Source organism: Piliocolobus tephrosceles, chromosome 17 (genome assembly GCF_002776525.5).
Source record: "Piliocolobus tephrosceles isolate RC106 chromosome 17, ASM277652v3, whole genome shotgun sequence".
NCBI lineage: Eukaryota > Metazoa > Chordata > Mammalia > Primates > Cercopithecidae > Piliocolobus > Piliocolobus tephrosceles.
In genome coordinates, this window is record NC_045450.1 from 19,979,460 (window position 1) to 19,992,512 (window position 13,053).

Below are 13,053 nucleotides of genomic sequence, written 5' to 3' on the forward strand. Positions count from 1 at the left end.
CTCTAATGCTGGCCAGTCTTACACAAAGTTTTAAGTTTTCCTGGTGTCATAGTACTCCATAGTCTCCCTTAAATCCTTTTTTGAAAATTTTCAACATAGTTCCTAGTAGAGTGGGCTTATTTGTGCCTGATCCATGCTTCTTCGAGACAAAACACCACACTCACACCACACGCACAGCACAAAACAAAGAATGGGTAAAAAGGGCACACACACACTTTTGCAGTTTACACCAGACCAGAATCAAAACTAAAATCAGAGTGTCCAGAAATCCAAGCCAGGTCAAAACCAAAACCAAAGTATCAAGCAATCCAAGTCAAGTCAAAAACAAAAACCAATGTGCCGATATGGGCACACCGTGGGTGATCAGACCACACTTCCACTCAAATGGAATAGGCAAGTTCCTAAGACCAATCCTGTCAAGCAATTCAAACCAAGTCAAAACCAAAACCAAAGTGCCGATAAAGGCATGCCATGGGTGATCAGGCCACGCTTCCACTCAAATGGAGTGGGTAGGTTCCCAAGACTGGTCCTGTCAAGCAATTCAAACCAAGTCAAAACCAAAACCAAAGTACTGATAAAGGCACGCCATGGATGATCAGGCCATGTTTCCACTCAAACAGAGTGGGCAAGTTCCAAAAACTAGTCTCACCAAGTTTTAGATGTCCAGACTCCAAGTGCCCATTCCTTCCCAGTGTTCAGCCTCTGCATTGACCCTCCACTGGGGCCTGCCACACACTGCTCTGGCGAGGCATCCCACCAGGGCAAATGCCTACCCAGGAGCGCTCTCAGGATCCATGTCATTCAGGCTGGTCAGAGTCCCCCACAGGGATGTTCCACAGGGCAGGCTTAAGCCGCCTAAGGAGCTGCCTCAACAATCCGCCAGTCACCTCACTTCCTGGTCAGGGAACCAAGAAATGTAGCAGAACAAGCTGCAGACAAAACTCCTCAGACACCTAGTTAAAGAAGGAAGAGATTTATTCAGCCGGGAGCATTGGCAGGACTCCTGTCTCAAGAGCTGAGCTCCCCGAGTGAGCAATTCCTGTCTGTTTTAAGGGCTCACAACACTAAGGCGGTGCATATAAGGGCATCGTGATTGATTAAGCAAGCAGGGGGTATGTGACTGGGGGCCGCGTGCACTGGTAATTAGATCAGAACAAAACAGGATAGGGATTTTCACAGTGCATTGCTATACAATGTCTGTAATCTATGGATAACATAACTGATTAGGTCAGGGATCGATCTTTAACTACCAGGCCCAGGGTGTGGTGCCGGGCTGTCTGCCTGTGGATTTCATTTCTGACTTTTAGTTTTTACATCTTCTTTCTTTGGAGGCAGAAGTTGGGCATAAGACAATATGAGGGGTGGTCTCCTCCCTTAAACCAGTGAAGTCCTTTTCAATCTTTAGTGAGCCTATGAATCACCTGCAGATCTTGCTAAAGTGTAGATTCTGATTCAATAAGTCTGGTTGGGAGTCTTCTGTACTTTTTTTCGTGGTGGGGAGTGGAGAGAGAGTCTCACTCTGTCGCCCGGGCCAGAGTGCAGTGGTGTGATCTTGGCTCACTGCAACCTCCGCCTCCTGGGTTTAAGCAATTTTCTGCCTCAGCCTCCTGAGTAACTGGGATTACAGGTGCATGCCACCATGCCCAGCTAATGTTTGTATTTTTAATAGAGACAGGGTTTCACAATGTTGGCCAGGCTGATCTTGAACTTCTGGCCTCGGGATCCACCCACCTCGACCTCCCAGAGTGCTGGGATTTCAGGCGTGTGAGTCTTCTGAACTTCTAACAAACTCACAGGTAATGCGCCTGGTCTGGAGACCAAAGTTTGAGCAGCCAGGAACTAGTAGAAGGGTCATGGCACACTAACAGGTCATTTGCAAGGGTGCAGATCTTCTCTTCTGTTTCTGCCCTCTACTTCCCGGGAATGTTAAGAGGACTTCTCAGACTCACTGTCCTCTTTCCATGGGGCCAGACTGGCCAGAGTTGAGTGAGATCCTGATTTTGGAGTCTAGACTAGGGCAAAGGAAGGACCCCTTAGTATCTGTATTACAGTTCTCAGCAGTGATTCATGGCTCTGGCCATCATTTAAAAAAGTTACTCGACTTTTCATCTGTTCCTGTTTGTAACTCAAGTCCTCGTAGGAAAGGAGGGTTTGCTGCCTTGAGCAGGATTCCAGTAGGTTTTCATTCATTCCACAAATACTGGAGCACCTACTATGTCCCTGTTCTGTGCCAGGCATTGGGTTTCTGGCCTTAATACCATCTAATAGTATCTTCAATTCCTCCTTAAACTTTTGTAGAACAACACACTTATATGAACCTGTATAGTCATATGGAAGTAAGTAGAGAAATAGAGATGTAATGCCCTTTTAATGAATAATGTTTATAACAGAGACTGTTACCTCCCCAAAATCCATTTCTTTCTTCTTTTCTGCTGATGGGGACTGAGTTTGGTTCAGTTATTTATTTCCCCACATGTGACTTAATTCAGGAGGGTAGCAGTAGCATGCTGGAACCAGCTTGTCAGGAGTTATTTCTAAATTTTAGAAAGTTTGGCAGTTAAACATAGCCATTCTTTTTTACTTTTTATTATTTTTATTTAAAAAGATATTTAATGGAGACAGGTCTTGCTGTGTTTCCCGGGCTGGTCTTGAATGCCCAGCCCCAAGCAAATCTCCCACCTCATCTTCCCAGTGTTAGGATTACAGGCATGAGCCACTGAGCCTAGCCTTTTTTTTTTTTTTAAGACAGGGTATTGCTGTGTTGCCCAGGCTGTAGTACAGTGGTTCAATCATAGGTTACTGTAAGCCTGAGCTTCTGAGAACATAGCCATTCTTAAAAATAAAATTACAGGCTGGGTGTGGTGGCTTACAATTGTACTCCCAGTACTTTGGTAGGCTGAGGCGGGTGGATCACCTGAGGTCAGGATTTAAGACCAGCCTGACCAACATGGTGAAACCCATCTCTACTAAAAATACAAAAATTAGCTGGGTGCAGTGGCGGGTGCCTATAGTCCCAGCTACTCGGGAGGCTGAGGCAGGAGAATTGCTTGAAGCTGGGAGGCAGTGAGCCAAGATCGCACTACTGTACTCCAGCCTGGGTGACAGAGCAAGACTTCATCTCAAAAAAAAAAAAAAATTTAACATGTAATTTAACAAATTATATTAAAAAGGTTACACAAAAGTCTTACTTTCTACTTACTTTAATACCTTTCATTCTTACCTATCTCTTAAGGTAATTCGTGTCCATTATATCTACATGGTGGAAATAGTTGATAATGGTATGCTACTGTGGATCTCTTCCAAACTCTGTGTCCAGTGTTGTCACATTAGTAGCTTGAAATCTGCCATGGTGGATGTATTTACACCACAGAAATTGGCACATGCTACAAATTAGGATTTTGATTTTATTATTTTCTTGAGGAGCCATTGAACAATCCTATGCCTAATTTCAGGGCAAAATCCAATTGATCTAAGTTAAACACAGTACTATGTTTCCCATCTCTTAGGCATGTGACCCAGTGCTGGCCAATGAGACAAGAAAGTTGTTTGGCTGGAGAATTTCTTAGGAAGTTTTTCTTGCTTCTAAAAAGGAGACACAGCCAGGCGTGGTAGCTTACACCTGTGATCCAACACTTTGGGACACCAAGATGAGCAGATGGCTTGAGTCCAGGAGTTTGCAACTAGCCTGGCAACATGGTGAAACCCTGTCTCTACAAAAAACTAGCCAGGTGTGATGGTGCATGCCTGTAGTCTCAGCTATTCGGGAGGCTGAGTGGGGAGAATAAACTGAGCCTGGGAGGTCAAGGCTGCCAATAAGCTGTGATCACACCACTCCACTCCAGCCTGGGAGATAGAGTGAGAACCTGTCTCAAAACAAAACAAAAGAAGCAAACAAACAAAAAGGAGACACAGGGTAGAGATGGACTCTATTTCTGGCCATGTGGTTTTAAGATGGGACGGTTCTAAGATAGCTGGACTTGCAGCCAGTATCTTATAACAATGTCAAGTCAGGATGAACATGTTTGCATTAACATGCCTTTTGTTCTTTATTTTTCTTTTGAATTTTTGGAGCCCAATTCAGAAAAAAATGTCCAACGTGTTGTTTATTTATTTTTCTGTATTTTCTCTTCTAGAGGGGACCCTGATAGGTGTGACATCTGGGGAAACACTCCTCTACATTTTGCAGCCTCCAATGGCCATGCCCACTGCGTCTCATTCCTGGTCAACTTTGGTGCCAACATCTTTGCCCTGGATAATGACTTACAGACTCCGCTGGATGCTGCTGCCAGCCGGGAGCAGAATGAATGTGTTGCTCTCCTGGACAAGGCTGCCACTGCGCAGAACATCATGAACCCCAAGAAGGTCACCAGGCTGAAGGAGCAGGCTCAGAAGAATGCCAGGAGGCAGATCAAAGAGTGTGAAAGGCTCCAGGAGAAGCACCAAAATAAGATGGCCCACACCTACAGCAAGGAGGAGTCTGGGACTCTCTCTTCTTCCAAGGGTACCTTCTCCAGGTCATTCCCTTCAAATGCTTCTGCTCCTGGCACATTCGGGTCACTATCTAAGGGCATTAAAGATACTTTCAAGATCAAGTTCAAGAAGAACAAAGATACAGCAGAACAGGTGGGGAAGGAAGGCAGAAGTGGGCAGAGGAATGTGATGGAAGTGTTCAGAGAGGAAGAGGAAGACTCGTTCTCAGGGGACTTCAAAGAGAAGCTCCAGTTGTCAGCAGAGGAGGACAGCAGTGTGCACCATGAATCCATTCTCAATCGTCCAGGTCTAGGAAGTATTGTTTTTAGAAGGAACAGGATATTGAGTCCTGAAGACATCTCAGATAGCAAGAGGGAGTTGGGTTTTAAACTGCCCAGTGAATTGTTTCAAACACAAGGAACATCAGAGGCTGATGAGGGTGCAGCTGATGAAGAGGAAGAGGAAAACGGCCTCAAAGATGATCTGCCGTGGGGTGAGGATGAAGTGGAGTGGGAGGAAGATGTGGTCGACGCCACGCCCCTGGAAGTGTTCTTGCTGTCTCAGCACCTGGAAGAATTCCTGCCTATCTTTAAGAGAGAGCAGATTGATCTAGAAGCTCTGCTGCTCTGCTCTGATGAAGACCTTCAGAGCATACAAATGCAGCTGGGTCCCAGGAAGAAAGTTCTGAATGCTATAAACAGGAGGAAGCAGGTGCTACAACAGCCTGGGCAGCTGGTCGACACCAGCCTGTGATGGAGGGTTTTGGCCTGGAGCGTTGGGGTGATGCTGTGGTCTGCTGGCAGCACTCCAGGCAGCACCCCCTCTTTACCTAATGCCAGATCACTGGGAATGGATTCTAGGGCATCAGAGATGCCTACTTGAGAGAGAGGCCCAAAGTTTACTCTGGGAGGTAGGCTATGCCCATCCAAATAAATCTCCGTGAGAAACTTGAGGAGACTTCATGACAAGAAAATGGCATTTCTCTTCAGTTATCTTGTGTGTGTGTGTGTGTGTGTGTGTATTTATTTTTTATTTTATTTGTATTTTTTGGAGATGAGGGTCTCACTCTCTTACCCAGGCTGGGTTGCAGTGGTATGATCATAGTCCACTATATTCTCAACCTCCTGGGCTCAAGTGATCTCCTCCCACCTCAGCCTTTCAAGTAGCTGGGATTACAGGTGCACACCCCCACACCTGGCTTATTTTGTATGTTTTAGTAGAGGTGGGGTCTTACCACATTGCCCAGCCTGGTCTCAAACTCCTGACCTCAAGCAGTCCTCCCACCTCAGCCTCCTAAAGCAATGGGATTGCAGGTGTGAACCACCATATCCAGACTATCTTTTTGATACTTTTGAATAAAGAAAGGGTCATATGCATGACAGGAAAATGAAAGAAACTTCCTTTACTTTTCTATCTCTGGATTTAAAATTATAATCTCATGTCATTATCCTGCTGCTTGCTTTCTGATCCATATAACCTGGGAATTCTAACTCTTTTTCTCTCCTGAGCTCTATGACTTTGCCTAGTGGTAGAGACTAAAGTTCTTTCCTGGCCTGAGGCTTGATGACCAACTTAAATGCATCTAACCCTTTAACAAATGTGTACATGTTTACAAGTAATGGAAATGCATCTATAATACTCCTGCCTGAGAATAGAGACAGAGTGGCGGTGGGGAGAGTGAAGAAAAAATAGAATACAGATGGTACCTGTTGTTGACTGACTTGTGTCAAATTCGTATGTTGGCGCTCTAACCCCTAATGTGACTGTATTTGGAAATAAGGCCTTTAAAGAAGTGATTAAGGTTAAATGAAGTCATAAGAATGGGACCCTAATCCTATAGGACTAGTGTCCTTTTTTCCTTTTTTTTTGAGATGGAGCCTTGCTCTGTCAGCCATGCTGGAGTACAGTGGCATGATCTCAGCTCACTGCAACATCTGCCTCCCAGGTTCAAGCAATTTTCATGCCTTAGCCTCCTGAGTAGCTGGGATTACAGGTATGTACCACCACGCCTGGCTAATTTTTTGCATTTTTAGTAGAGACAGGGTTTCACCATGTTGGCCAGGCTGGTCTTGAACTCCTGACCTCAGGTGATTCACCTGCCTCGGCCTCCCAGAGCACTGGGATTACAAGCGCGAGCCATGGCACCCAGCCTAGGACTGGTGTCCTAAGAAGAGGAAGAGACACGTAGGTGGAAGGGACACAGTGAGGGCATGTGAGAAGGCAGCTGTCTGCAAGCCGAGGAGAGGGGCCTCAGGAGAAACCAACAAACCAACCCTGCCAACACCTTGATCTTGAACTTCCAGCCTCCAAAGGTGTGAAAAAATAAACTTCTGTTGATAAACTTCTGTTGTTGAAGCCGCCCAGTCTGGGGCATTTTGTTACGGCAGTCCTAGCAGAATAATACAGTCCTAAGTAAGAGGGGCGGGGAGGAGACCAAGAAAAATACAGAAAAAAAAGTCTGGCCAACTACAACTGATGAGTTTTTTAAAGGCAAACACCTACTGAAACTTGAGGAAAAAAAAAAAAAAGCAACTTGGAGGGAAGATTTGATTGTAAAAGGAAATTTCACATTTTCATACTTATTATGTACACATGGTTTATTTACTGTTGTTTGTCACCATTGCTGCATATCTAAATACCTGTAGGTTCCACGATAGAAACTGACAACACTTGGCTCACTCCTGTAATTCCAGCACTTTGGGAGGCCCAGGCAGGCAGATCACTTGAGGTCAGGATTTCAAGACCAGCCTGACCAAAATGGCGGAAACCCATCTCTACTAAAAATACAAAAATTAGCCGCACGTGGTGGCGTATACCTGTAATCCCAGCTACTCGGGAGGCTGAGGCAAGAGAATCGCTTGAACCCAAGAGGTGGAGGTTGCAGTGAGTTGAGATCACACCACTGCACTCCAGCCTGGGCGACAAGAGTGAGACACCATCTCAAAAAAAAAAAAAAAAAAAAGAAAGAAAGAAAGAAAGAAATGGACAACACTGCTGCAGACATTTTTTTAGTGACAATCCCAAATTCAAACTGAAACCCCACTGAATAGCTAAGCTCCATTAGATCTCCACAGCCTGACTTACATCCAGTGGAATTTACTGTTGCTTCTGGGTATAAACAGAAACAGCTGTTTATCTTCAGCTTGCTTTCTGATGCACATCTGTTTGGGTTACTTCAAGAGGCATCATGGAGGATTCAAGTTTAGGGGAGGATACAAATGCTCAAATCTGATGAACAATTGGCTTATTCTTCCTCAATGAATATATTCAGAAAGCTTGTTAGCCATTGAATAAATATGTTGCATTAGGGGATGATTGTTTACAAATACCATATCTTGTGGAATAAACTGAAGATTTGCTTGCCTTCATTAATGTGCACAGAAGCAGCTGGCAAATAGAAAGCGCTCAGAAAAGTTTGTAGTCTGAGCCTGCCACTATTATATTTCATCATCACAGATGCCAGAATCCCCACTTCACCTATTGTCTGGAATCTGCCTAATGAGATACTTGCTCCTTGTCCGCCCTAACTACATCATAGCAAGAGAGCCATCACTCAGGTTAGTAGAAATGAACTTGAACATTGACTCTCATCCCTTTTTAGGAGATGTTTGTCCCTAGGGGTCTCATCAGGTACCTTTATGCTCTTCTTGGAGGTTCTTTTCTTTTATGATTGACAGAATTAATAGGTGAGGGTTGTCCAAAGTTCTCAGCATCAAGGATATAGTCTCTCCATCACAGAGTATTGCTATGTAATAAAAAAGGTTTATACCATGTTATAAGAGGTTATCAATGTTCTAAGAATTCCAGATCTTTCAAACTAAATACCAACTACAGGGGCCTAAGAGAAGATGCCAGAGCAATATAAAGGCCTTGATGAGAGACAAAGACAAGAGGATTATGAACCAGGACGAGCTTCAAGTACTCACTGATCTCAAACTTCCATCTCTTAAACTAGATGCTTAGAATAGATCAATCCAATAATATCTGATCACCCCAGCCACCTGGCCCCTCTTTTTCCCCTCTATGTAGCTTGACATAAAAGTCAACAAGAGGGAAAAGCAGTTGGGAGCATTTCACTAAGAGGAGAGTTTGAGAAGTTATGGTGTGGTAAATGTGTATTGTGCTTATATTCCAGGCCATTGTGTAATACAGGTCAGTTAAATGCTCATAATTCCTAAGTCCAAGTTACCAGCCCAGACCATTGCTTTGGGCACCGAATCCATAAGCCCAAGTCTTACCTGACATCTCTTCTCACACGTCTCACAAGTACTCCAGACGCAATGTGTCCAGGACTGAACCCATTTTCTTCCAAGTTGGCAATTCTCAACTTGGATGATTTTGCCCTGTGTCTCCTAGAGGACATCTGGCAATATCTGGAGACATTTTTGATGGCCATGATAGGGGAACAGTGGTGCCACTGACATCCAGTCAGTAGAAACAATGGGTGCTAAACATCCTAGAATGTACAGGACAGATGATAACCATTGTTATCATCTGGATAACAATGAGTTATCCAGACCCAAATAGTGATCGTGCTCTGTTTCAGCTGCATTGAAACATGCAGCTCTAAATCTCCATTTTTCATAAACAGAAAATTTAACCCAATACTTCTTTTCATCACCCAATTGGTCACCAGGCCCTTTCAACCTTTCAATATGTCTCAGAGCTAAATCCTCTTTGATGTTTGCAAGATGACCTATTGGTTCCTGCCCCCAACCATCACTCACTAGATTGCTGTAAGTATACTTATCTGTCTTATTTCATTCTCCACAAGGCTGGTTGAGTCATGTAATCTTTTTTTTTTTTTTTTTTTTTTTTGAGATGGAGTCTTGCTCTGTCTTCCAAGCTGGAGTGCAGTGGCACGATCTCCGCTCACTGCAAGGTCCGCCTCCCGGGTTCATACCGTTCTCCCTCAGCCTCTTGAGTAGCTGGGACTACAGGCATCTGCCACCACGCCCAGCTAATTTTTTTTTTATTTTTAGTAGAGACGGGGTTTCACCGTGTTAGCCAGGATGGTCTCGATCTCCTGACCTCATGATCCACCTGCCTCAGCCTCCCAAAGTGCTGGCATTACAGGCGTAAGCCACCGCGCCTGGCCAAGTCATGTAATTTTTTTAATATGCAAGTCTCCTGTCATTTTCTACCTTCCTATTGCTTTTCTTTTTTCTTTTTCTATTTTTCTTTATTTCTTTTTCCTTTTTCCTTTTTTTTTTTTTTTTTTTTTTTTTTTTTTTGACAGAGTTTTGCTGCTGTTGCCCAGGCTGGAGTGCAATGGTGCCATCTCAGCTCACCACAACCTTGGCCTCCTGGGTTCAAGTGATTCTCCTGCCTCAGCCTCCTGAGTAGCTGGGACTACAGGCATGTGCTACCAAGCCTGGTTAATGTTGTATTTCTCCATGTTGGTCAGGCTCGTCTTGAACCTCCGACCTCAGGTGATCCACCCGCCTTGGCCTCCCAAAGTCCTGAGATTACAGGCGTGAGCCACCGGGCTCAGCCCCCATTGCTTTCCAAACTCTCACCACCACACAGGAGGCCCACATGATTAAAGAGCCCTATTCTCTCCTCCAAACCTCTGGTCGCATCCTCACCATTCCTCTCCCTGTCCCCTAATTTCAGCTATACTAGATTTCCTGAATACACACCTCTCATATGCCTGTGCCTTAGCACACCATCACCCTTCTGCCTGGAAAAGTCTTCCTCCATATAGCCATCCTCATTGGTAGACATACCCTCTCTCTCTGCCCCTAGTCTGGGTTGAGTAACTTCCTAGCTGTGCAAGCTGTCTTTGTTTGCCTCTCCAGAACTTCTCTCTACTATTTTCCACCCTACTTTGTGTCCCAGGTGGTTGGGCTCTGGACTGCATCAAAGGACTCCTTTGCCCTTGGGATCCTGGTTGGGTTTGGCCAATGGGAGGTACTAACAAGAGACCAGAAGGTGGAAGAAAGATTGAGGCATTTATTCTACCTGTTTCTTCTTTTCAGGGCAGCAGCTGCCTTCATCTAAGCTCACCTCTCCCATCTGGCAGCCCTCTGCTAGAGCTCTAGTTGTTTCTGGGTTTCACTAACTGCTCTTTCAAGCTTAGCAGTGGTAGTGATTTCCTACTATTGCTAACCCTGGGGTGCTTCTTCCTAAACAGTCTATTCTCTTCAATCACGCCTTTTGAGTGTGGCATCTACAGACGGTTCCCGATTTATAGTGGTTCAACTTAAGATTTTTTGACTTTACGATGGTGTGAAAGTGATATGCATTCAGTAGAAACTGGTAAGATATTCTCTCTGGATGCTAGGCAGAGGCAGCGAGCCACAGCTCCCAGTCAGCCATGTGATCACCAGGATAATCAATTGCTAGTGAACAGTGTACTGTGTTACCGGATGATTTTGCCCAAATGTAGGCGGTAATGTAAGTGTTCTGAGCACATTTAAGGTAGGCAAGCCTAAGCTGTCATGTTTGATAGGTGTTTTAAATGCATTTTTGCCACATTTCCAACTTTTTTTGAGACAGGGTCTCACTCTGTCACCCAGGCTGGAGTGCACTGGCACAATCTCGGCTCACTGCAGCCTCTGCCTCCTGGGTTCAAACAATTCTCCTGCCTAAGCCTCCTGTGTAGCTGGGACTACAGGCACACACCACCACACCCAGCTAAGTTTTGTACTTTTAGTATAGACGGGGTTTCACCATGTTGCCCAGGCTGTTCTAGGATTCCCGACCTCAGGTGATCCGCCCGCCTCAGCCTCCCAAAGTGCTGGGATGACAGGCGTGAGCCACCATGCTCAGCCACATATTTCCAACTTTTGATGGATTTATTGGGACACGACTGTATCATAAGTCAAGGAACATCTGCATTTCCTGCAAGGACCCTGAACCATGTTCCCGTAACACCAAATTATTGTAATTTTTTTTTAACATCTGTCTTCTCTTTGGGGTTGTGTTCTCTGGGACTGAGGACTACTTTTCTGTTGTATCTTAGTATCCTAGCACAGGGTTATGAGAGGGGCTCTTGTGAAAAGAATGAAAGAAAAAAACATGAATATTCTCATCATTCCATGCTCTTCTGTATACATACTTTAGGGTGGTGACCATTAGGATTCCCCAGAAAGACTCCATAGTCACTTGAGATATGCAGAATCAGATCATGTGGGCATTTTGTTTCAGCACAAAGACCCCTGTCCAGACAGTCTGGCAAATATGATAAACTTTTGGCTAAGCCACCTGGAGCATGAGTCCTTCCCAGGAGGAGTATGGGCAGAAAAACAGAGCCAAGCATGCTTTGCTGCTGACTTATCTGAAAACCAGCCTTGGAGTAGCAATAAGCAAAGGGGTGGGGTGAGGCTAGGGTCAGAGTGGGGTTTGGACAGGGCCTTTGGCAGGACAAGGACAACACAGTTCTAGTGATTCAGGGGGCCTGGAGAAAGCATCTCTGCACCTCAGTTTCCCCGTCCATAAGTTGAAGATCGACGAGATGATCCTTAATGGCCCTTTCAATACAGATACTGTAGTGGATATCTGTAGATTTTGCCTTTCAACTATCCAGTCCTCTTTTTGGTAAGAGACACCTTCCCTCCATCAGCTCATGTGGGCAGATGTGCAGATTGCACTTCTGACTCAAGGGTGGGCATGTGATCCAGGCCTGGATAACCAGAGCATCCAATCCCCCTGGACAATGTGATGGTTTGAGGATAGGTACAAGGCTTGAGCCTGGCCAGAGTATTCCATCTCTTTAAGAGATGAGGTCTTGCTATGTTGCCCAGGCTGGTCTCGAACTCCTGGGCTCAAGCGATCCTCCTGCCTTAGCCTCCCAAAGTGCTGGGATTATGGGCATAAGCCATCTTGCCCCATCTAGTCCATGTCTTTCAGCCACAATGTTAGGCTCAGGAATAGACATGTGACTTGGATGATCTGGTAACTGTCAGTTCTGGAACATCTAACTGTAAGAGAAGAGAATATTTATGCTCAGTTGCTTAAGAGGACAGGATATAATTCAGGAGCTACTGACCAATGTCCTGCCACTAACAGGGAGAACTTGATAATGGAGCCAATGGGGAAGAAGACCAGGCCCTGGTGACAGTTGGAGCCCCTGAATACAGCTGTAGCTGAAACCAGTTACCTGTGTGTTCCTAATTACAAGAGCCAATAAATCCCATTCTCCATTCATTCAGCTTAAGGTAGTTTGAGTTGTAGTCTCTACCACTTCTGACCAAAGGAGCCCTGATCTATACAGAAATTCCATTTTTCCTTTAAATGTTAAGAAGTCAGACACAAAAGACTACATATTGTAGAATTTCACTTATAAGAAATGACTAGGCTAGGTGGGGGGCTCATGCCTGTAATCCCAGCACTTTGGGAGGCCAAGGCAGGAGGATTGCTTGAGCCCAGGAGTTTGAGACCAGCCTAGGCCACATAGTGAGATCTCATCTCTCAAAAAAATAAAAAAGTTGCCTGAGGCCAGGTGTGGTGGCACATGCCTGTAATCCCAGCACTTTGGGAGGCTGAGGCAGGCAAAGTACGAGGTCAGGAGCTCGAGACCAGCCTGACTAACACGGTGAAACCCCATCTCTACTAAAAATACAAAATATTAGCCAGGTG

General features: G+C 45.1%; 1 protein-coding gene across 1 annotated transcript in view; it reads left to right on the forward strand.

Moving 5' to 3' along the window:
• Nucleotides 1-8,246, forward strand: part of ANKS4B (ankyrin repeat and sterile alpha motif domain containing 4B) — a 30,568-nt gene extending 22,322 nt beyond the window's left edge. The window contains exon 2 of the mRNA XM_023225071.3: nt 4,134-8,246. Within this exon, the coding sequence (XP_023080839.1) occupies nt 4,134-5,223 (1,090 nt within the window). The 3' untranslated portion in view covers nt 5,224-8,246. The remainder of the gene's footprint in view (nt 1-4,133) is intronic.
• Nucleotides 8,247-13,053: the final 4,807 nt, after the last annotated feature.